This window comes from Lynx rufus, unplaced genomic scaffold (genome assembly GCF_022079265.1).
Source record: "Lynx rufus isolate CCGP_SWC_20201006 ecotype Redwood Valley unplaced genomic scaffold, mLynRuf1.p SCAF_18, whole genome shotgun sequence".
Classification (NCBI taxonomy): domain Eukaryota; kingdom Metazoa; phylum Chordata; class Mammalia; order Carnivora; family Felidae; genus Lynx; species Lynx rufus.
Genome location: NW_025814832.1, coordinates 9,703,746 through 9,727,933, shown reverse-complemented (window position 1 = coordinate 9,727,933; position 24,188 = coordinate 9,703,746). Strand labels below are relative to the sequence as shown.

The window sequence follows — 24,188 nt, the reverse complement described above, 5'->3', positions numbered from 1 at the left end:
CGCCAGCCCAGAGCGTGAGCTGCACACACAGACCCGAGGCTGTGGGAGTGGTGTGACCAGAGCTGGGAAGTCAGGGGCTGGGGCGCCCTCTCCCAGGTCCCAGGCAGGGAGTGGGCACGCGTGCAGTCCCTGCTCCAGAAAACTGTGGACTGGGTGCTGTGCTGAGTACTTCACACAGGTTATCCTGGATCTGTTTACTCTTTGCAGCAGCCTAAGGACACAGGCACAAGTCCTCTCCTCACTCCTCTGGGAGGAAGCGAGGCTCAGACGTCACAGCCTCGGAGTCTTGGCTTGGATCTGAACCAGGCCCATCCCTGCACTGTCCAATGTGGTAGTTATTAGCCACTTGGGACCATTTAAAGTTGAATTAAAATGAAAACTTCAGTTCCTCAGTTGTGTTAGCCACATTCCAAGAGCTCCATAGCTAAGTGTGCCTAATTTATTTTGGCTAGTGAAGATTTACAGGGTATTTCCATTGCCAGAGACAGTTCTACTGAACAGCACTCCTCTACACTAAATTGCTTTCCTTTTATTCAAAGAAACCAGCCTCAGTGGCGCAGGAGCCTTTCTTGGGAAGGACGCTGTGTAGGTTTTGTCCTCGGGTGGGTTTCTGACTTTCAAAACCAGTCTTGCTTCCAGATTTGGAGGAGGCAGATCCTCTTGGAGCCCTATGTCCCCCAGAGGAGTAGCTCACACAACCTCGCTTCTGTAGAAAGGCCCCATTTTCCTACCTGATCCTGGTGCCCTCCCTTCAAACCAGGACCCATACCCTGGAAGAGGAGAACACAGAGAATTAAGTCATAAAATTCATTTTGTTTTCTTTCAAATAAGGATTCATTCCTGGCAAAAAGGGCCAAGTTGAATACAAGTTCCGCCAAGTATAAGAAGCGTTTCCGAAGGCAATCTTTTAAATACAACTTTTAAAATGAGCCTGCAAGTAAAAGGGGCAAGTGGCTTTGTGGATGGCCTTCAATAGCCTTAATCGCTAGGGAAGTTACAGGGGATGGGGGGCAAGGCCAGGGATAACTGCAAGAGATTTTACTTATGGGGGGGGGGCGTGGGGAAGCTGCTTTTGAAAGAAAACAAAGACAACCAAACCAGCACCCAGATCTGAAAGATCTATGTAAACCAGCAGGAGAAAGTGATTTCCCTGGAGGGGTGCCCACAGCAAGTCCATCCTGGTCGGGAAGAGACCAAGCATGGCTGGCGTGTTCTGAAAATGCACCGCTTGGAGAAGAAATGCCACCCGCCTCCCCTGGTTCCTGGGGCCGCCTGCCTGCCCAGCAGGAGCACAGGCCTGTGGGGAGGCAGAAGACTGCGGCCAAGGGAGACGGAGGGCCGCGGTCCTAGCAGGGAGCTACCAGCCTCCGTTTCCGGATACACGCCCAGATCCACTCCGGGGAGACCTGCTGGGCCTCAGGGTTCTCGTCCCTGCTCCCCAGCACGTGCGTGGCCGAAGCCATGTCAAATTCCTGCACCAGGTCCCCATCGAATGCCACAAAGTAGCGTCTGAGACGGCTGAAGTCCGGCGTGGAGGGTGGCAGGTAGAGCCGCACCCCAGTGAAGATGTCCAGCAGCACCTGCAAACGCACAGGGGTCAGTGCGGTCAGCAGTGGGACCGATGGGCCTCCACAGAGATGAGCACAGGCCAGATACTAAGGGGACTTGAGACACAACAAGAGCCAGAGATGAAGCCTAGCGGTCAGGACACCAGCACGGAGAGTTTAGTGGAGAAAAGAAACAGGCACTGAAACCCATGTCCTCCAGCCACTCTAGAGGAAGCACCCCCCTCCCTCCCTGCCTAGAGGGAAAGGAGGAAGACAGGGTGGGTCCCCATGCGGGGACCTGGAGAAGGGGGAAGTACATGTGTCTGAGAACCGTCCGGCAGGCGGGACCAGTGGCTCTCGGACTCTGGGATGCCGGCTGATGGAGCAGTCCACGGTGCCCAACTAGCTAGGCTGCGGGGTCAGGAGCCCTCCTCGGCCGTAGACGGATTCAAGGGCTTCGCGCAGGGAAAAGACGGGAACAGTTCTACACGTCTGCCAGGGACGGGGCTCAGGGCCTGACTTGCCAAACTTCGGTGCTTGCTTTGGCTAGCGGGGAGGACTGTGTGGCTCCGTCACACGGTACAGAGATCGGGTGTTTACTTCCCACGTCCCCCCTGGGCCAGCCTAATCACTGGCCTCAGTAGGTGCTCAATAGCTGTTGTCAAACCAACGACCGAGAAGGGGCTATAAAAGGTGAAGGGCTCTCTGGGGGACAATCACCAAGCCAGCGCCCTCTCCCCACTCCGCTCCTCGTGGGCTCGGTCTGCTCTGGCCCCGAGCACAGACAGCACAGACTCACACGGCCAGCCGCACTCCACCCAGACTGGGCTTCCTCCCCTTTCTTTAATGTAAATTGTGACTTGGGAGCGGCAGCCCGATGGGTCCCTGCAGCCTCTCAGCGAGGCCCGGCTGTTCTATCTCCTGCCTGCGGGCACAGCTCTCCTTCCTCTCTGCTGGCTGGCCGGCCGCCTCTGCAAGGCAACGAGAGGGCACAGGGTGGAGCAGCGGCGCTGTCAGCCGCGGCGGGGTGGGGTGCGTGTCTGGCCATCAGTCCCCAGACATCGCTCGTCTCTCCGTGTTCCAGTGCAGGGTCGGGAACGCACAGCCCCGGGCCAAGCCGGCCGCGGGTACCCCGCCATTTTTCCCCTCACCTTTGCTTGGCCCGGGGGCTCGTCAGGAGCCTTCCGCTTCTCTCCCACTCTCACGGGGGGAGGCTTCGCTGTGGGCTTGCTACCTGCGGGAGAGCTCAGGGTTAGAACTAGGCGGTGGGGAGGGGAGCAGACACGGACCCCGGAGGTCAGGGCAGCACGCAGAAGGGCCAGGCCCTGGCTCTCCTAGGAACACGGCTGAGACGGGAGGGGAGCTCAGAGGGGGCTTATCCAAAGGTCAGGTGGGCTCTCCCGGGGTCCCGTCACTCAGGTTTACTGAGCAGATGGAGGGGGCCCAGGAGAATGGCTTCTGGCCCGCAGCTGGACACACAACAGGAACACGGTCAATGTCTGCCACGGCGGATGCAGAGAATCACATGATCTCAGAGCTGGAATGTCAGACCAGGTCCCTGTCCTTCGATGTCTGCCTTCACACCACACTCATCGCCCCAGCCCCTCCCTTCTCCTCACCACCTCGGCTGTTGGGGCTGCTCCGCCTCCCTCCTGCCTTCTTGGCACTGGTGGAGGGCTGCTTCGGGGAGGCCCTGGAGGCAGGCCGCGAGGTAACCTCGTTCTCTCCGCTGCTACCCCCAGTAGTGGAGCTCCCCTCATCTCCGGCTGCCACAGTGAAGTCTGCCCTCTCCTTGGACAGCTGGTACAGTTCCTGAGGAGAGGCACGGAGAATATCAGGTGTGATCCTTCCCTTACCTTCCCAGCCACTGGCCTCTGAGGTGTGTCTTAGGTCCGTGTGGCTAAGGAACAAAGAGGGGAGACAGACAAATAAATGGCAGGGAAAAAAGCAGCTGGCTTTCTTGGCGTGTGTGTGTGTGTGTATGTTTTTTATTTATTTAGAGAGGGAGGGAGGGACAAAGAGAATCCCAAGCAGGCTCCCCGCTGTTAGCACAGAGCCCAGTGCAGGATCCGATCCCACGAACCGAGAGATCACGACCTGAGCCAAAATCAAGAGTCGACCGCTCAACCGACTGAGCCACCTAGGTGCCCCTCAGTGCTTTTCTAAACTCCATCCCTGTTTCTTAGGGAGTCGGTACAAATCACTGTTCTCTGTCCCCCGGTTCTTCTCAGCAGCACAGACCACAGCCTGGGGCCAGCCCCCGAGCAGGAAGCAGGAGAGCAGCACGGCATTCTCCCTCGGGGTGCTGCAGCTCCTGGCCCTGTGACAGGTGGTCTCCCTCCACTGCCCTCCTGGTCTCAGGGGAGAGAGAACACGTGAGCGGGCCAGATAGCTGGGGTGCCAGGCCAGGACAGCAGGGCAGAGGACACACATGCAGCGTAAGCAGGCACCTTGAGTTTGGGGAGGTCAGTGGCAGATTTCCAGTCCTTATCATCACGGATCCGGGTGCAACGAGGGAATCGGATGGAGATTCCGTCGGCCGTGTGAGCCTCAGATTTGGAGAACTCGGCCCCTGTGATCTCCCACACGGCAGCTTTCTGTCAGGGGTTAAGTCAGGTCACTCGCTGGTGAAGCAGGGAAGCCTCTCCCAACCAGCTAGAAGCAACACAGACCCGTTAAAACCAAAAAGCACTGGCTAACAGGTGCTGCTGACGCTATGTGACCTTAGGGAAGTTCTGGCTCTCCTCCGGGGTCTCAATTTCTCGGTCAGTGCACAGAAGGAACCGGGCCCGGTCACTTCGAGCAAACCCTCTGTGTCTAGGGGATGGTCAGTGTCATCCTCCCTCTATTGAGGATTCCTCAGAGCCGACTGGCCCATCACTTGGCTGCCCGGTCTAGACCCCCATCCTCAGGTGGGCTGTCCGCGAGGTTGAAACGGCATCTCTGTGGCCCTAAGGAATCTGCAAGCTTGTTCTGTGGGCTGGAGGGCCTCGGGCCACTGGGCTGATACCTTTGGGTCTGGAACTATGAAGTCCGGGTAGTAGATCTTGTTGATTTTCAGCCAGCTGGGTATCTTGCTGGGATCCTGGAAGACAAAAGACGCTGTGCTGGGCTGTTCCCACGCCAAAACAAGAAGCAGATGCTACTCCCCTCCCCAGTCACAGGCTTGTGCAAAGAGGTGACTGTTTACAAAAGGCTGACCCTCACCCCAGGGGATCCTCCCTGCCCAGAGAGAGTTTGGCCCAGGGAGCAGGCGGGCCGGTCTGCACAAGGTTGGCACTCAAAGACTCTGAAGGCCTAATACTGCTCCCATGGCCAATCAGCAACTCTCTGTGGAGACAGATCAACGATCCCCGCAGTCCCCCAAGCACAGCCAGTCTCAGTGACGATGGCCAGTCCAGAGGCCCGGGCCAAACAGGTCCCTTCCTCACCTTACTGATCTTCACCATGTCCAGTTCCTTCTGCAGGCGGGCAAGCGTCGCATCATCATGGCCTCCCGAACACTTGGTGACCGTGCACCACTTCTGGCTGCCTGGGTCATAGCAGCCCATGAGGAAGATGGACATCATGCCACCTGAGGGGGGCGGCGAGTTAAGTTGCGGATGGAGGGAGCCGTTGCTGTCAGCCCCACGTGCCCAGTGAGGGGCAGCCTGCTGGAGGGGAAAGCCCTGGGCCCAGGCATCAGAGCGCCGAGTGCCCCTCCTGGATCTACCTCCTCTACCTCTTACTAGCCGCACAAGTTAAACCTTTATGAGCCCCAATTTCCTCTTTAGTCAGTTAGGGACAATCATAGAGAATTTGTCAGATTCCGGTGAGTAAAACAACTTGAACAGTGTCTGGCACATAGTAGATTCATTCCTCAGACCCCAACTTCCCCTCCAGTCAGGAGATTTTGAGATTTTTCTGAGTAGAAAGTGGCCAGGCCCCGAGGAAGTAGTTGATGGTGAGCTTCTTAATGCCAGGTAGCATAGGGTACTCTTGCCTGACCTCTCCCTGCCCAAGTCTATAGCTCTCACATAGATGTCCCCACCTGAGGTGACACGGGCCAGTCTGGGGCCCTTGATCCCAGAACCGTGGAAGTCATGATGGGCCGTGCTGGTAGATTAAGCCAGCAAAAAGGCCAGCCTACACCCTGAGTGGTGCCTGTCAAAGAAGTCCCATCCAGAGGCCGCCCTGACCTTTGCTCCCTTGCCCATAGAAGGCCCCAAGGACCACCAGGTCAGCTGTGTCAGCCATGGCCCCCTCATTCAAATAGTCTTTCTTGACTTTCAGCCAGTGCCGCTTTCCAGGCTCATATGTACCCTGAGAGGAAAAAGCAAGAAAGATTCAAACTAGAATGGAACCCGCAGAAGGGTGGGATTTACCTCTTCCTTTGACATTTCGGCTCTACCACAGTGCCCGGCCCACTCTGGCCAAGACCCCCCAGCTCGCGGCCCAGGAAACATACACAAACCCATCCTCTAGACACAGAACGGAGCTGTGCGGACCCTGGAAAGGGCCCTGCTGCAGCCAGCCCCGGCCACCTCAGGCTGACGCCGCCCTCTGCTGGCTGGGGCTGGAGAGACTGGGTGGGTGGGGGGGCCCGCAGGAGAGAGAAAGAAGGCCGAGGGTGTGAGTGGCTGAGTGGCTCACCTTCACGTCCTTCAGCACCAGCCCTTCCAACCCCTCTCGGATGACCCGGTTTATCATGTCGGCCAAGTCCGAAGCTTTCTGAAGGATAACAGAGAGATGCTGAGGTTGGCGTGAGAACAGACACTGCTGTGGCGGGGAGGTGGCTGCGGTTCCCTTTCGCACACTAGTGCGGGGCCCACTGGAAACACCCCGACTTGAGTACGACAAACCAAGGTCTTGCAAAGCAGGGATTCTCCCAACCAGAAAGCTACTGCGGCTGTGAGACATGGGGAGCCCATCGCAGAAGACTGTTTCATGCCCTGTCCTCCCGGGGGTGACTAGTGGACGACATACACACGTCGGCAGCCCCCATAAGACAACTAAGACTCGTTCTCCCAGTCACATCTGACCAAGGGGCTGTGTGCCCTTTCAAACCACTAGGCGGCTGTCTGGGGTGTGGTCTTTGCTCACAGTGACTTGCTTCATTTCTGAGAACATGATCCGGTTGGGAATTTCAACCATGTTATCATGAAGAAACTTCCGCCGCTCACACAGAGGCCTAAGGGGAATGAGAGAGCTGAGGTCAGGGTCCTCCGACCCCCATCAGGAGTTCTGAGGAGGGAGGGACTCAGCGACGAACTGCTGCTTCGCGAGAGGGACTGCCATGGCTCAAAGCCTCTCTCGTGACCGAGCTGCGGCACAAAAGCCACTTCGCCCTCGCAGGTCCCGTTTCTGCTTCGTGGAGCACTGTGCGTGTAGCAAGTGTGCTACTTCTCAGCTCCCTCCTCCCCAGCTCTGGGTACAAAGAGGCACAGGCTCCAGCCCCTTCCCCTCCCTCCTTCCCAAGGTGAGCGAGCCCTTGCCTCCCTACTCAGGCGCCAAAAAGAGCTCCCTCACCTGTCCATCAAGCTGATGTCATTGAAGTAGATACAATCAAAAACAAACAGGCAGACGTTAGCATCCTGGAAGGCAGCTTTCTGTAAAGAAAAATGAGATAGGAGATACATGAGTGACAAAAACAAGAGGGCAGAAAAAATGGGGAGTCCCAATCCACTTCTGGAGACCCTCTAAAGCACTGGACAGAAAAGTCTTGACATGCTCTGAAGCCCTGGGCCACAAGGGCACTTAGCACATGGTCCTAAATGGAAATCAACCCAATTCTAAGTTCCCCGTACTAGCTCCTTTTATGTAAAAAACAAAAAAAACACATCTAAACTCAGGGCTACATTCAGAAGTAGTTCAGAAACAAAGAATAAGCCTAACCTTGAGTGAGTGACAGATTCCCCTCCATTCAGACCAACAGCACACATACGTCCACGTCCACATGCGCACACATGCTCCTTCCCACACGTGTGGCCCTGAGCCAGTACCTTGTGCACCCCAAGAGTCCCAAAGGGCAACGGTTTGCCTGTCTTAGTGTCGATCAGGAGCACCTCAGAGTCCAAGATCATGCTGTGGCCCCCAGGGAAAGCCTGGGGGATATAGTCCTTAAAGTGGGCCACCTGGAGGCAAAAGGGTGACTTAGGTAAGGGACAGAGGAACGGGCAGCAGTGACCTACAGCTGAGCCAGAGAGCAAAACCCAGGCCCCACAAGGAACGCAGAACATCAACACGGGGAGCCAAACTCATGTGCAAAACAGACCTAAGCCTTACCAGCCATTGAGACCAGAGGAATGGGTATTTCGGACCCAGGAAGAGGTGGGCCTGGGTTGAGTCCCCTGAGCCATGGAGGAGTTTGGAGGAAAAAGGAAGAAAAAGGGCGTGGAGTATGCGCAGGAGCAGGTGGGGGTGGACAAACGTGAGAGGAGGGAGTGCGGCCAGGCAGACACTTGTGGGGAGAACAGGTCAGCTACAAAGAGGTGGATGGAAAGGAAGAAATGAACCCTCTTAGGAGCAGTGAGGAAACAGGAGCGTCTTCTCTGAGAGCTTGAAATCCACAACCATCTTCAAAATGAGTAAGAAAGGATGTTTGGAATTAGAGTTTTTCCTGATAGAGGTAGAAACCTAGTCTCTGATAGTTCCAGAGAGGGAGGAGTCCCACCCTTGCTAGCCCCTGCCAAGTGATGCCAGCAGTGAGGTCCAGAGAGCGTGACTGCGGCCGATTCCTCCCCTGGGCCGGGCACGCAGGCCCTTGCTACCTATGGGGCTGGAAGCTGGGACAGGAGAGGCCTGTATACCTGTCCTGCTCTACTTCAATCCCCAACCCACTCTCCACAAACCCGAAGTACAGGAGAGACAAGGAACGAATGAAGCTTTGGAAAGGGCTCTACACTCCGAAAAGCCAGGCTTGAACTTCTTCCTGGGTAACAGAGGTGCCCACTGAGCAGCTGCTCCCTGGGAACAGTTCCTCGGCGGCTTTACTGGGTCCGACCACGCCAGTGAGCCTGCGCTCATCTCCCCAGGGAGGGCAGTGCTGAGCTCTCCTCTGGACATCTGAAATGAACAGCCCGAGGCTCAGGGCTCTAGCAGGAAGGCAAGGGGAGGGGAGCACGGGAGCCACCCAACAGGTCCCCTTCACCCCCGGAGCTCTGAAAAATGGAGTCTGAGCAAGGAGAGAACGGGTAGCAAGGACAGGAAGTCCATCTACTCACAAGCTCCTGGGGCCAGATGTTCCAGGTGCTTTCCCCTGAAGAGAGCCCCAAGGCTCACAGAGGCCCTGGTGCTGAGAAGGACTGAGGGGTGAGGTTCTTAACGCCCCTGAATGAAGGACAGGAGTCTGGGCTCCCAGATGTCCCCACTGGACTGTTTCCGTCAGCATGTAAGCCTCCAGGGGGCAAGAACCTTTGCCCATTTTTTTACTGCTGTACACCCACTACCTAGAACAGTGCTCAGCACAGACAAAACACTCGATAAATATTTACCAAACTCATGAACGACAGTTCCACAGCCTTTTGTACCCGACCTGTAATTTAGCTCTGAGAAGCACACGGGCATGGAAACGTAAGAGACAAGCACTTGCAAGGTGAGCTCACTGTCTCAGTGTCACAGTAGGCAAGGGGAGCATCGCTGTCCCCTGGGGCTCTGCTGACTTACCCAAGTCTGGGCTCTTTGGCTGTCCCTACTGGGCAGCCCCTCGTTAATGAGACTCCAAAAACAAACACACGTTCATTCAACAGATACGAGAAAACCCCTGTTGGGTACCAGAGCTGAAATGACTATGGAACCCTGCCCCTGAGAGTCTTAGAGGCGGGAAGGTTAAGAAAGTCCCGGCAGAAAAGAAGGAACCTATACCTTGTGAGGCAGGACGGGCTTGAGGCTGCGGCTGAAGTAGCTGAAGTGGTCTCCGTTCTTATGCACCTGGACTCGCTCCCCGTCATACTTGATCTCAGAGAACATGCCATTAGGACACTTCTTCATCGCATGTTCGATGGACTTGCAGGCCTCGGCCTTGGGGTGAGGAAAGACAAGCCTGGAGACTTACAGGTGCTCTCCCACTGGGGGCTGCTCAGCAGGGACAGCCCCAGAGTCCAGGTCCCGGGGAGTGAGGACCGGAGGATGCCCTCAGGGCTGGCACGGAGCTTGCCTTTTGAAGACTACGAATGTGATTCATTTTAAAAGAGTAATAAACTTCCACTGAAACAGCATTTCATTTTCTTCTCAATAATTTAAGATCTTGCAGGGTCTTGGCTTATTGTTAAACACACCGGTCAGCAAAGGAGGTACGCAGAGGTTAAGATAAGGGATGCAGAACGTTGACAGGGGCTGGCAGGGCGGCAGCGGTCAGGGACAGCGGTCAGGACAGGTCACCGGAGTGCTTCCTCACATACCAGGGCCACCCTGCCTCACACAACACTGACTGACTGACTACCATTCTGGGGCTATTCACGGGTATAGATCAGACATAGCCCCGCCACACCCTCCATGTGCTATCTTACATGAGGGACGCTGTCTTAGCTTCATGGTTGAGAAAACAAGACGTTCAAAGAGGTTGAGTCCTTACTTAAAGCTATATAGCTGGTCAATGGCAGGGCTGGTGTTTGCAGCTAGCCCCAACTCCAAAGCCTGTGGGGTTAAGCACTAAGCTATAGAACCCATACCACTCTTCAAATAAGTGACAAGTTGTACAACAGACTCTGGACAGAACTCTTATAAAAGTCAGAAAGGCCACTACTGCCGGTGACAAGAGTCCTGTCCCCGGGATGGTGAGCTCACAAATTTGGAGCTGGCCATCCCACATTCCCGGGAGGGAGAGAACACTTCTGCGAAGGCATTAGCAGCACACACAAGGCAGGTTCACAAAAGGCACTGCACCGGCTGGAGCAACCCAGGGACCGCATAGTAGGCCCGGCAGCATATGTGGAGGGGCCCGATGCACAGAAAAACCAATCCCAGAAAGGAAATCCCACATCTCGTGAAATGAACAGAGGCTCAAGATGATCTCGGTCACACCTGGTCTTCATTCCTTGAGCTGTGCTTTCCAGAAGAATGAGGCCAAGCCACCCTGTCATAAGCAGCTCGGCTCTGCCACTAAGTCTCAGAGCTACTTTGGGGTAGGTCACAGAATCTCAGGAGTTACTTAATACATCGATCTGTTTTCAGGAAAGATGACCGACAAACCATTCTAAGTAGATGCTTCAGAAGATTTCATACATCATTTGTGTGAGGGAAGGAAAAAACTAAGAAGGGCCAAGTAACTCATTCAAGATTCTACAGCTTGCTGGCAGAGTCGGGCCTAGAATTCAGGTATTTCTGCTAGATCACGCCGCCTTCTCCGTTACCTCTAATCCCCCGTGGAAACATACCCCTCCGCAATTCCACTGTTCCCTCCCCAAACCCCTCCAGCATCATACCCTAGCAGATCTCACAAGCACGGGGAGTATCTGGAGCACGTGGGGCCGGAGCAGCATCCTTACCAGCATGGGCTGCACTGGCGTCATCAGTGAAGCCTGGACACTCAGAGCTCGTCTCCGGCCTGGCTCCTTCTCCACCTCCTGCTCATTGCGGAGGACTCGCTCCACCACGTCCTGCAGGTTGCGTGAGGCTTTGAAGGCTTCATAGGCATTGGGGTCAAGGGCATCTAACCTGCCAAGGCAGATGGGAGCAAGGAAACAAAACCCACTGTCTCTGACCTTACTGCTTTAGATAGCAGTCAGTTCTCAGAGAGAGAGCATCTCAATACAGAGGGGAAGCTGACGCTCTATTGTCTAAAGGCATTCACAGGAAAACAAGCTCTTGGAAAACTCAGCATTTTGAGATACTGGGCCTCCATGGGTGCTGCCATGGCAAAGAGGGGGCCGGGGCGGACAAGGAACTCATATTCTATTTTTTGAACATGCTCCATACTTTCCATTTTAACAACTGCGTGAGAAGGGGATCTTTACATTTTACATGAGAAGACGGAGGCTGAGCAGGTCTAGTGATGGGTCCCACACGAAAGAATAAGGCAGAATGAGGATTTAAATCTAGATCAGGACTCCAAGGCCCTGACCCCAGCTGGCAACAAAGGAAGCTGGCAGTTCAGGCCATCAGAGGGGCTGGGACTTACACGTGTTTTGCACCTGAGTTCATCTTCAGGTCATGTTTGATCAATCTGATGATGCACTTAAGGTCGTTGGCTGTACACCTAGGGGTGAGGCACATTCAGCTTGGTCTCTGCAGAGCTGTGGACCCCCAAAGCCTCCTCTCCTGGCGATCGCATCTCCCCACGCCCAGCCCCACGAGGCAGCTCCCCTGACCTGGACGCGATGTCCTGCAGGGCCTGCTGTTGCTCATCCTCCTTGGTGAGCTTGGAGAGGCGAAGGAGGAACGCATCTACCTCTTGGATGGTGAGGAGGCTCTTGGCAGCTGGAGGGAAAGACTTGCTCTGCTCAAAGAAGACTCTGATCGTCTCTGACACGTCACCCTGTCTCCAAAAACCAAAATGGCTCTGCTGCAACCCCAGAGTGGCCGAGCGTATCTCCCAACCCCCCAGCACTAAAGGTGAGTCAGGGATTTCAATCATCACTCCTATTCCCAGCTCGCACATATTGGGCTCACTTCTTGGAGACTCTATCCCACCCACAGTTCCTGGAAAGGGCACCTCTACCCGCCTTAGGATCTGGCCATCTGCCTTGGCTGAGAAGTGACGCAAGGAAGGACTAATCCAGGACGCAGCCAATTGGGTTCCTGGTAGAATTTGGACCAAGAAACAAATATGGTCATCAGGTAAGGGCAGCGCTCGGTTAGAAACTTTCTATGCTGCCAAAGCTGGAGTTGTGAACAAACAAAAGCTGAATGTTATACCAAGTTACGGTGAAAAAAAAAACAAGAAAAAGGAGGGCCCAGAATGAGAACCCAAGGAGAGCCAGTGGGAAGTCTCAAATGCCGTCGCTGAGATCTAGGCCTCTCATGGGGTCGCAGTCCAATTTCCGTCCTCAACCTTGTGACACTAACGGCTGTGGCCTCTAGTAAAGGAAGCTCTCTCGAAAAGGAAGCTTGCTCAAATGGGTTTCAGTTTCCTAAAACAGTATATGCCCCAACCAGAAAAAAGAGGTTGCAGGTGCCTAGCTCGGCAGAGCCCCACCTGGAACGCCGCCCACCCTCCCCTTCCTCTGACCTGCTCTAGGTCTCGTGCCATATCATCTGGGTTGCAGTTAAAAATGCGGCTGAAAAGCTTCACAATCTGCTTATCGTTCAAGTTGTAAACACTCTTAATAACACCTGGCAGCAGCAGCTTCACTGTTAGGTACACGTCACCGTGGAAACCATCTGGAGGCAGAAGAATAGAACCCTTCCTGAGAAATGGGAGCTTAAACAAACACATACATAAACTCAAGGAACTGAAAGAGATGTCTACATCGCTGTCTGTGCTGCCACAATACCCCGTGTACTTCATCACAGAGGTAGAGGCTACCGCATCTGGTGGCTCGTGGCTTATGCATCTACCTCCCCAGATGAACTCCCACAGGGCGGAGCCACTGTTTTGCTTTAGTGTCCCCAGTGATGAGCACATTCAGATGCTGAATGATCATTTGTTAGATGAATCGTTCACAAAAACCTTATCCAACATGCAGGATAGTGAACTTTCCTCTTGGTCAAATGCAATAGGTCCTTCCGGCCTTCTGGGGATAAAATAAGGGCAGCAGAAGAGTGACGCCACTGTGCCCCAAGAACAATTGGCTGTGCTCCCTGTGGAGCCTGTAAGAAGTAAAAATGGGGGCGCCTGGGGGGGGCTCAGCTGGTTGAGCATCCGACTTCAGCTCAGGTCATGATCTCATAGCTTGTGAGTTCGAGCCTGCACTGGGCTCTGTGCTGACAGGTTGGAGCCTGGAGCCTGCTTCACATTCTGTGTCTCCCTCTCTCTCTGCCCCTCCCTGCTCACGATCTCTCTCTCTCTCTGTCAAAAATAAACATTAAAAAAAAGAAGAAGTAAAAATGCTGGGCTCATTCTTCAAAATTATTAAGAATTTCAAGTGGCATCTGGCTGGCTCAGTGGGTAGAGCATGCAACTCTTAATCTCAGGGTTGTGAGTTTGAGCCCATGTTGGGTGTAGAGGTTACTTAAAAATGAAAAATCTAAAGAAAAAAAAGAGAATTTCAAGATGGTATTAACAGAAAATTACATCAAAGCAAGCTCCCCCACTCCCCCTGTGAAACCGTATAGTTCACATGCCCATGAAACCAGTCACGGCTCTGAGCTCTTCAAAGGAAATGCCCATCCAGGATGTTCTAGGCCCCACCTCCTGCTGAACCTTTCCGAAGGAAGTCCTGTATGATCTGGGTCTTCGTGTTGTAGCTAGGATTTTCAGCCACCATGGCACACAACTTCCGAAACTCACGTAGCAGACAATCCTTGTGCTTGGGGTCACATCTGCTTGAGGACAGGCTTGACTTAGGGGTAGGGCTTGAGCGGGCTTCCCCAGAGTTGTTGGGCTTGGCTGTTAGAGAGAGAAACATGAGGGAGGATTCACTGGCCTTGCTGAGAAAGAAGAAAGGGAAAGTGACAAGCCATCTGCTGGAGCTTCACTTAATCCCCCAAAATAGCCCTGTGGGGGGGATACCATTATTCCCACCTTACAGGTAAAGAAGAGGCATCACAGCTATTAATGGGAAAGAAACACTGGCCTCACACCCATGCAGGTGCCCAGCTGACGCGCATGTGTTTATATGAGTGCCGCACAAAACAGGTCACCTTTGTGCCGAGAGCAGACCTCAGCAATGGTAAAGCTGACCCCAGAGAAGCAGGGAGGACAGCAGGAGAAGAAACCAAGTGACATATTAGTCAGTGGGAAATCATCACTACCGCAGACTGTTGGGGCTGGAAGACGCCTTAAAGATTACCTAGTTCAATCTCCTCATACTGATGAGGAACCCAAGACCAGGGAGAAGGCGTTTCCAGCCTTTCGCCACTCCCACCCGCCCATCACCACTCCCACCCGCCCATCACCACTTCTTTATTCTTGCCAAAATAACAGGTATTTGGCTAAATGAGCAAGACTTTCCTCCAGACATCCCCAAATGGTCCTCTCTTACTTCCTTGTGGCTATTTACAAAGCAAATTCTGTTCTGCAAGCTTGCAGCAGATCCATTAGCAAGCAGACTGCTGACGTAAGCTTCCTCTTGTCTGGGGTCTGTAAATTATGAACCCATCCCCATCTCTGACCTGGAGTCTAAAGAGGATTTTAGGGGACAAAATCTCCAAAGTGTCGATGTTCAGCAGGATGCGAGAATTTAGAACACCCCATTTCTCTCAGTTCCTCCCAAATTTCCCTCCCTAGGACCAGGGCCCTTCCAGAAACATGCTGTCCTTATTGCTACCTGAACTCTTCTGTACTTCCATCTCTGGCCTACCACCACACAAAAACCAAACCTCAGAGTTTTAAAACAATAAAACCCCCACAGAATCAGGCACTGTTTTTGCAATCTTTTCTCCATTAGTGCCCATGAGAATACCGGGTGGTAAACGAGGCAGGTGTTACAGTTCCCACTTCACAGATGAGGCCACAGAAGCTCAGAGGTAGAGCGACGTGCTCCCCCGAGCGAGCTGTCACATGCTGGGACTTCTGACTTCAAGCCTACGCTTCTTTCACTCACAAAAAGCCACCTCCGCGCACAACTTCTAAGGCCATGTGTTTGGCTTTACTTTCTTTACCTGAGTCACAGAAACACAGAAATGTCTCCAAATGATAGAGGCAGCAGGGTGCAGGGAAAAGAGCACAGGCGTTGGAGTTAAACAGACTTTAGCGTAAATACTAATTCCATAATGAACGCTGGACGTCAGCTTTCTCTTTCATAAGACAGGCCTCGTAAAAGTACTTCGTAAGGTTAACTGAAGAACAAACCAAATTACATGGGCAAGAGTCCCTACCTAGCCCAGTGCTACCTGTTACACAGGACACACATGCCACCTCCCTTCTTCCATACTTTCAGCTCTGGTTTGGGCAAGGTTAGGGATGCAAGTTCTCAAACTTCATTCAGTACCAAAAAACAAGGAAGCTTTAGGGCAGGGTATAATCATCTCCATCCGACCCAGGTGACTACTTCAAGGGCAAAAAGTCCTGCCAACACAAAACCTCTTTAGGCTGTCACAGAGATTCACATATACAAAGAAATGCTTGCTATACAACTGGAATGCTGAAAATTAGCCATTACCTGCCTCTGCTCAGAGGAAAGCGAATTATGAAGGAGGCCAGATAGATAGCACAGAACTTCCACTCTTAGCCAGAATCCCAAATAGGATTCCAAACTAAAAGAACCATAATGGCTAAAGCAGCCCTAATCTCTCACCTGCAAAACCAGAAAATTTCCGAGGATTGGTATTGGTGACAAATGAGGCACCTTTCACTGGAGACGTCACCTGGCCAGTGGCTGTCAGCTTAGCCTGGACAACAGCTTTCTTCTTTGGTGTGCTTGTTGCCTTGGAAGACAAATCTGTAGGACCCCAAAAGAAGGGAAAATATGTTTCAGTGAAAACTCCCTGAGAAAAGCTTCCAAAGAACCTCACAACTGCTCTTACAGCCTTACTTGGTAAGTTACTACCATGGCATTACAAAGGTTGGCTGTGGACTGATCTGGTTTTGTTTCAAGTTTATTTATTTATTTTGAGAGAAACAGAGGGAGGGAGGAGCAGAGGGAGAGGGAGAGGGAGAGAATCCCAAGCAGGCTCCGTGCTAACGTGGAACTCGAACTCACAAACCATGAGATCATGACCTCAGCTGAACTCAAGAGTCAGACACTGAACGGACTGAGCCACCCAGATGTCCCTGGACTGATCTTTTTGAGTGAAGCTAGTGGGTAACAGAGTACTGGGGGCAGGGGAAGAAGGAGCAGGTTCTGGCGACAAAAGACCCCATTACTCTGCCTCTGTTAGTAACTTATATTTTCATCAACACTCTCTACTTCTTATCCCATATATAATAATCTCCAGATTTGGGGAAAATCAGAAATCACATCTTCACAGATAAAACTTGGGGACTCAGCTCCATGGAATTAGCCCCCTGATTTATAGATGAACAGGAAAGTAAAATGAAGATGGAAAACAGAGCAGGTCAGGTTGGCACAGGCAGGAAAAGCCCCAGCTGCTGAGTTTTTTGAGCTGTGTGACAGTCTGACTCTACCTTGTATTTCTCTTCCTCTGAAGGAGATTAGTTAAGAAGTGACAAAGGCTAAGGCCAATGGACAAGTCAGGACAGGATGGGGAACTTGAGAAAGGAGTATATGTGAAGTAGCTTTCTCTCTTGGAAGTTTTCTCTCCTCTCCAAGAACAATGATAGATAGATGCCCACTTTTTTTTTTTTTTTTTAAATCTTTTTGCCCATTTTTAGAGCCACTGCTATAGTTCTCCTTCGGTGACCAGAACTATACTTAACTGAAGATAGGATTACTTTAAAAATGAACACATGAAGAGTGCCTGGGTTGCTCGGTCAGTTAAGTGTCTGACTCTTGATTTTGGTCATGATCTCATGATTTGTGGGTTTGAGCTCCACATGGGGCTCTGCACGGACAGCGCCGAACCTGCTTGGGATTCTCTCTCTCCCTCTCTCTCTGCCCCTCCCCTTCTTGTATGCTATGTCTCTCTCTCTCAAAATAAATAAAGTTAAAAAAAAAAAAGGTCAAAATGAGCACAGGAAGGTCATAAAGGACTAAATGGATTTGGAAATACCAGTGTAAGATTTCTAAAATATGCACACATGTGAATATGTATGTGTGCATATAGATGTATCTGTGTATGTAGATGCAGGCGTTTTTGCATATGAACATACATTTTCTAGTTGTCTGCTAAAAGAGCTTAAAAGCAAAGATACCTCATGGTAACAAGGATACAGAGCATCTAGATTTTGTTCTTTAAAGCCATTCCCCACTAACAGAACCAGGACTCTTCAGAGAAACGGCAGATTCCAGGGTTATGGTAGGATACACATGAGGTAAGCCTGAGAAGGGCACCTGGGTGGGTTAGTCTGGTGGAGCACGTGATTTCTTGTTTTTTTTTTTTTTTTTTTTTTTTGAGAGAGAGGCAGAGAGCAGAGAGAGAATCCCCAGCAAGCTCCACACTGTCAGCACAGAGCCAGATGTCAGGCTCGATCTCATGAACTGTGCAATCATGACCTGAGTCAAAATCAAGAGTCGGACACTCAACAGACTGAACCACCCAGGCACCCCAGAGCATGTGACTCTTGATCTTGGGGTTGTAAGTTCAAGCCCCACACTGCGTGTAGAGATTACTTTAAAATCTCCAAAGTAAGAGCTGCCTGGTGGCTCAGTCAGTTGAGCGTCCGACTTCAGCTCAGGTCATGATCTCACAGCTCCTTAGTTCGAGCCCCGCGTCAGGCTCTGTGCTGATAGCTCGGAATCTGCAGCCTGCTTCAGATTCTGTTCCTCCCTCTCTCTCTGCCCCAACCCACTCGCATTCTGTCTCTGTCTCTCTCAAAAATAAATAAACATCCAAAAAAAATTAAATAAAACCTTAAAAATAGTAAGGAAATAAAATAAAAAAATAAAGTAAGCCTAAGAGCATTATGCCAGAAAATTAAGGAAGTACTTTAAAATATTTTATTTTGTTAATATAATTTATTGTCAAATTGGCTAACATACAGTATGTAAAGTGTGCTCTTGTAAAATATTTTTAAAAACAGGCACCTGGGTGGCTCAGTCGGTTGAGCATCCAACTCTTTTTTTTAACTTTTTTTTTACATTTATTTATTTTTTGAGAGACCGAGAGAGACAAAGCACAAGTTGGGGAGGGGCAGAGAGAGAAGGAGACAGATTCCGAAGCAGGCTCCAGGCTCCGAGCTGTCACCACAGAGCCCAACACAGGGCTCGGACTCACAAACCGTGAGATCATGACCTGAGCCAAAGTCGTACGCTCAACCGACTGAGCCACCCAGGCGCCCTGCATCCAGCTCTTGATTTGGGCTCAGGTCATGATCCCAGCATCATGGCATCGAGCCCTACATTGGGCTCTGTGCTGAGCGTGGAACCTGCCTGAGATTCTCTCTCTCCTTCTGCCCCTCCCCCCCACACATGTGCATTCTCTCTCTCAAAATAAAAATAAGTTTTTTAAAAAACATTTTAAAAAATGATGAGGCAAAACTGAGAACAAACTGAGGGTTGATGGGGGGTGGGAGGGAGGGGAGGGTGGGTGATGGGTATTGAGGAGGGCACCTTTTGGGATGAGCACTGGGTGTTGTATGGAAACCAATTTGACAATAAATTTCATATATTAAAAAATAAATAAATAAATAAATAAAAAATGATGAGGCATCTAGGACACAGAAACCAGCTCAAAGGGGTTTCCCAAGTGGCCAACTATGGGATAAATACCAAATTAATAAAATACAATAAAATTACAAGCCACCAGGAAAAAGTAACCTGTGAGTCCATAGGATAAGAAGTTGAAAGATAAGAGGGTGTGATGGTAGGTACTCTAGTCTTTAAGAATATCAACGGCATTTAAAAAAAAAAAAAAAAGACTACTGAAATGTTCCACATTAAGGAGAACAAAGAGACAACAAAATGCAATACTGGATCCTAGAGTGGGATTCTGTACCAGAGACAAAAGCTATAAAAGATACTGTTTGAGGGGCGCCTGGGTGGCTCAGTCGGTTAAGCGTCCGACTTCAGCTCAGGTCACAATCTCACGGTCTGTGAGTTCCAGCCCCGCGTCGGGCTCTGGGCTGATGGCTCAGAGCCTGGAGCCTGCTTCCGATTCTGTGTCTCCCTCTCTCTCTGCCCCTCCCCCATTCATGCTCTGTCTCTCTCTGTCTCAAAAATAAATAAACATTAAAAAAAAAAAAGATACTGTTTGACCAACTGACACAACTGAACACAGATGGTGGATGAAAGTATTATATAAGGCATTGATTTACTGGAGCTGATAACTGTTACGGTCACATAAGAGAATATTCCTATTCTTAAGATATACGCACTGAAGTACTTCAAGGCCAAGGCCATAACGTATGCAACCTACTCTAAAATGGGTCAGGAAGAAAACTGCGCGCGTGGACAGAGAGAGTAACAGCACAGGAACACAAATGATAACGCAAAGACAACGAAATGGTAACAACAGGTATGTCTGGGGAAAGGGAATAAGAGCTTTCTTTTTTTCTTTTTTTATCCTCACAACTCTTCTGTGAGTTTGGAAATGTTTTCAAAAAGTTAAAAAAAAAAAAACCAAACACAACAAAAAAGAAGAAGGCAGGCAGGGAGGAAAAAAAAATGGGGTCCTACTCTCCGCCTCCTTTCTCTCAGCATCAGTTCCCCACCCACCTGCAATGTGCTGGCTTATCTGTTCCTTCTCATTATCTTCCAGCTCTTCCCAGCCTTCCAGCTCGGTGAGGTCCTCAATTTTTTTTGTGGTGGCCCGGGCCCGCTCCAGTTTCTCAAACATGCATTTAATGTGATACCACTCTTTCATATCGCCCCCGGACTCTGAGAAGGGGTTGGGCACCACTTTGCCGATCCGGCATACGCCCTTCACGATCTTTTCCTTGCACTTTTTGCAGCCGGCCGTGCCACGCTTGGCGTAGTCCACACAGAACCGTTGCTCGGCCATCTCACAGGGGCCACTGCAGAGTCCCACATGCGACCCTGGCAAGAAAACAAGGCGGGTGGCACGTGGTCTTAGACCGCCTTTCTGGGATGACAGAACGGCCTTTCTTCTCTGGAGGAGGCCGTGCCCATGAAACAGCTCTGTTTCTGACCAATGGCCGAACTGTCTTCTGTCAGGCCAGCAATGTTGTTCTCCGAAGAGGCAGAGTTCTTTTCGCCCGAGTGCGCGGAGGGTTGGGAGGAAGAGGATCTTGAAAGTCAAAGTCATACAGCTGCATGAAAAAGAGGCAGGAAAAGTGACATATAAACCAGAAGCTAGGCTTCCAGTGTCCCCAGAGGCCAGAGTCCTAACACAGTCCATGCTGACTAACTAAACATTTCCCAAAGTATTAAAGATTTATTGCCTACAGGATGAAGACAAGTTCAAAACAGGAAAATTCAGTTTGCAAAAGGGTGTTCAAGTATCTAATGCACACATGTACATCTAGTAAATCATAATCAAGGGGATCAAATCCAAATAACATAAAAGCTTTTCTCAGGCCATCAGCAACATCCGATACTCGTAATGGATGATGACTGGTAAGTATTACAAGCTATCCTGAAGTTTCTTTTTAATCACCAAGAAGAACTGCATTAGGTTTGTGAAGTTTTTAATGTGAAGCATAACATATATGCCATCCTCTGAAAATAATTCACTATATAGATTTGTGATGTAATCAGATGACCTACTTTGAGAGGCCATTAAGTGGAGAGCCTAGAACCAGACTGCTTGGGTTCATATTCCAGCTCATTAGCTGTGTGACCTTGGTAGGTCACTTAACGTCTCCCTTCCTCAATGTCCTCAACTGTAAATATGGAAAACGATAGTACCTAACTTGTCATTCTAAGAGGAAGGCCCAAAGAACAGAGCTGGGCACACAGCACAGGTTCAATACCCATTGGAAGCACTTATTCTTTAAGGAGAGGCTCCCTCTGTGCAATTAGCCTGTTCATAATTTATAGCACCTCGAATCAGGGAATGTTGAAGCAACTGGACGGCAAGAATCAAAGGAACTGATAGATCAACCCGCACGGAAACAAGGGATTATGTCTACCTGGTATCCCCCCACCTTTTTATATTCATATTTTCTAAAGTATCTTCATTGTTCCCATTTTCTTTTTTTTTCTTTTTCTTTTTTTTTAAATTTTTTTTCAACGTTTTTATTTATTTTTGGGACAGAGAGAGACAGAGCATGAACGGGGGAGGGGCAGAGAGAGAGGGAGACACAGAATCGGAAACAGGCTCCAGGCTCTGAGCCATCAGCCCAGAGCCTGACGCGGGGCTCGAACTCACGGACCGCGAGATCGTGACCTGGCTGAAGTCGGAGGCTTAACCGACTGCGCCACCCAGGCGCCCCCATTGTTCCCATTTTAAATATCCTGGAAATTCTTTCCAGCCCGCACATACTTTGCAAAAGGGAAATAACGTTAGCTGTTTACAATGACAGGCAGGCTTTACTTCCTGTAGTGCAACATGAAGCAGAGGAAGGCAGGTGGATCGGGATCAGGGATGGGAGTGCGACTGGGACTGTTCAGTTGAGTGACTATATTATTTTTGAGAAAACCCTTAACTCCTTGGTGTCTCAGTTTCTGTTCTTTCCAAAGTGGGGAAAACCATACCTACTCCACAGGATGAGTGGGAAAATTTAAAGGAGTCCATGGATGGGCTGGGGGAAGGGGCTCTGAACTCCCTGAAAACGTACACAAAATGCGCAGATTCATCAAGGGGCATTCTCTTGGAGAGGAGGTCTGCAGAGGTGAGTTATGTGGGCAGGGCAGGCCCATCGGGGGAGCCCAGGCCGAATTAGATTTCCACGCGGTCCTCAGAAGGATGTTTGGGAGGCGCGCCCCCTCGCTCCGCACGGAGCCTACCGGAGAGCGCGGCGCAGCACCCCACCCTCCGCGGGGCCCGAGGCCCGGGGCGAGCTGGGCCACGAGGAGGCACCACGCTGCTCGGAGCAAGCCCGTGTGCTCGCAGCCCCCAACGGCCGCCGCGCAGCGTTTCCTCCAACGTGGTGGAGAATGAAACGGCTGGGGCCCGAACGCAGCCCGGGCCGGGAAGGGAGCGCGCTGAAGCCGCTCTTCCCCGGGGGGCCTTCCCCGACGCCTTCGCAGGGGTGGGCTGAGCGACTGGCCGGTGCGAACGCCCGGGGACGGCCGCGGAGGAAGCGGGGAAGCGAGCTCCTCGGTTCGGACCGGCCAGGGGCGCGAGGACACGGCCCGGGGCTGGGGAAGGGGACGCGGCCGGCAGAGAAAGCCTCCCGACACGCACGGACGGGCACGGACGCGCACCGGCCTCGGCGCGGCCAGCGTGGTTCCGCGGGGGCCCCGGGGGACCCTCCCGCGCGCGGAACCGTGGGGGTCCCCGGGAACGACGGGCCAACCCCCGTGGGCTCCCCGGGGGCCGCCACGTCACGGAGGGTGTGCCCCGGGGCTCGGCGGGCGGGCGGGGGAGGAGCCGAGGGGGCTGGCTCCCGGGCCGCGTCGAGCCCCGGGCCCCCGGCCCCCCGGGCCGCCTCCCTCCCCGCTGCCCGGCCCCGCCGCGCCCGCCGCGCACCTACCTTCCCCGCTCCAGCGCACACCGCAGGCCTCGCACCGGGCGCCCACAGGCCGCGCGCCGCCACGACGGTTGTAGCGCCTGTCTCTTTAAATCCGGGTCCTTGAGCCCGCGCAATGCGCAGGCGCAGAGGTCCGGGCCCAAGGTGCTCTACGCGTCCCCGCCCCCCCTGCCACGTGGGCGGTGGTCAGGTTCCGCCGAGTGCGACTTTGGGAACGGTGTTGGGGTTTGGGGGTGGTTCCCTGCCTGCGGTGGAGGTCAGGAAAAGTGGAGGTGCCGTGGCCGGGCGGGGGTGCATGGTGGTAGCTGGGGTCGCACCCTGGCCTGACCTTCAGAGGACCCCCCCCCCCCCCGCCCCGATTCGTTCATAATGTTAGAGATGCTCTAGTCCTTAAATCGAATGGTTGAGAAACTGTTTTGTAATGAGCTTGGGGAAGGCAAAGGAATGCGTCATTCAACCTCTTTTTTTTCAATTTATTTTTCTATATTCCCTGTGTCTTGTGTCCTGCACAATGCCTAGCACATTGTATTCAATAAATAGTATTGAGTTGAAAAGTACTAGATACATGGACACACATTAAAAGTGTAAAGGAGTGTTGGGGAGAGTAATCCCTTGTGTTGCTTAAACCTCAGGTCAACTTTTTGAGGGATTAGGATGGCTAGTTTTACAAAAGAGCAGCAGGCTCAGAGAACCTAAGCGAACTTGTTCAGGGTCTAGGAACAGCAAACAATCGGGCATTATTAGGCAAACTAAAATCAGATTCTGGAGGGAATTCTGTGCTCTGTGCAAAAGAGCTTGACTTTTACTGTGTAGGGGATGGGCAACCATAAAGGGCCTTAGGGAATAGTAACTACTTTTGAGGCTGGGTCAGGGAGAGACTGAGGCAAGGGAAGAAATGAAAGGTTCTTGGTGCTTGCTGAGGCAGCACGTAGACTAAAATGGGAACATACAGAGATTAGCATGGCCCCTGCACAAGGATGACACACAAATTCATAAAGAGTTCCATATTATTAAAGAAAGACAATTTTTTCTTTTTTTTTCCCTTTTTTCTTTTATGTATATGATGGTGGATGCTACCCAAACTTACTGGGTAAGTTTTGTAAGTTTCGCATTCATTTCATAATATATAGGTCAAACCATTATGCTGTGTACACCTTAAACTTCTGTAGTAATGTATGTGAATTACATCTCAATAAAGCTGGGGAAAAAAAACAAAACATTTCTGGTAGTGACCCATGTGAGAAAGTGGCCTGAACATGCTCAGTTAGTTGGGATGGAGACGAACAGGCATTTTTTGAAAAATAAATATTCAGATTTTACTTTTTATTAAAAAAAAATTTTTTTGAAGATTTTACTTTTACATAATCTCTACATCTGACGTGGGGCTGGAGCTCACAACCCTGAGATCCAGAGTTGCATGCTCTACTGGCTGAGCCAGCCAGACGCCCCTAAAATAAATACTTGGATTG

The 24,188-nt window shown here is 51.6% G+C and overlaps 1 protein-coding gene and 1 non-coding gene across 8 annotated transcripts; one reads left to right on the top strand and one right to left on the bottom strand.

The window, feature by feature from the left end:
• Positions 1-793: 793 nt before the first annotated feature.
• On the bottom strand, positions 794-22,820 carry LIG3 (DNA ligase 3). 7 transcript variants are annotated; one of them, XM_047080815.1, is made up of 20 exons: positions 22,723-22,820; positions 19,841-20,394; positions 15,863-16,006; positions 13,816-14,013; positions 12,694-12,845; positions 11,834-12,000; positions 11,644-11,721; positions 11,012-11,180; positions 9,390-9,545; positions 7,529-7,660; positions 7,056-7,135; positions 6,630-6,717; positions 6,180-6,257; positions 5,726-5,849; positions 4,979-5,121; positions 4,558-4,632; positions 3,998-4,144; positions 3,167-3,359; positions 2,699-2,781; positions 794-1,580 (listed from the first exon to the last, which is right to left on the bottom strand). In XM_047080815.1, the coding sequence occupies exons 2-20, from the start codon at positions 20,388-20,390 to the stop codon at positions 1,347-1,349; spliced, it is 2,991 nt and encodes a 996-aa protein (XP_046936771.1). In that variant the 5' UTR covers positions 20,391-20,394; positions 22,723-22,820; the 3' UTR covers positions 794-1,346. The 7 variants fall into 7 exon arrangements, 5 of the variants coding, with proteins under 5 accessions (XP_046936771.1, XP_046936770.1, XP_046936773.1 ...); XM_047080814.1 differs by lacking the exon at positions 22,723-22,820 and adding an exon at positions 21,865-22,468; XR_006962297.1 differs by lacking the exon at positions 22,723-22,820 and adding an exon at positions 21,865-22,469 and having other exon boundaries at positions 1,493-1,580; positions 2,699-2,777.
• Positions 22,821-23,628: 808 nt separating this feature from the next.
• Positions 23,629-23,731, top strand: LOC124513703 (U6 spliceosomal RNA). The gene has a single exon (XR_006962522.1). It is a non-coding gene; the product is annotated as a U6 spliceosomal RNA (small nuclear RNA).
• Positions 23,732-24,188: the final 457 nt, after the last annotated feature.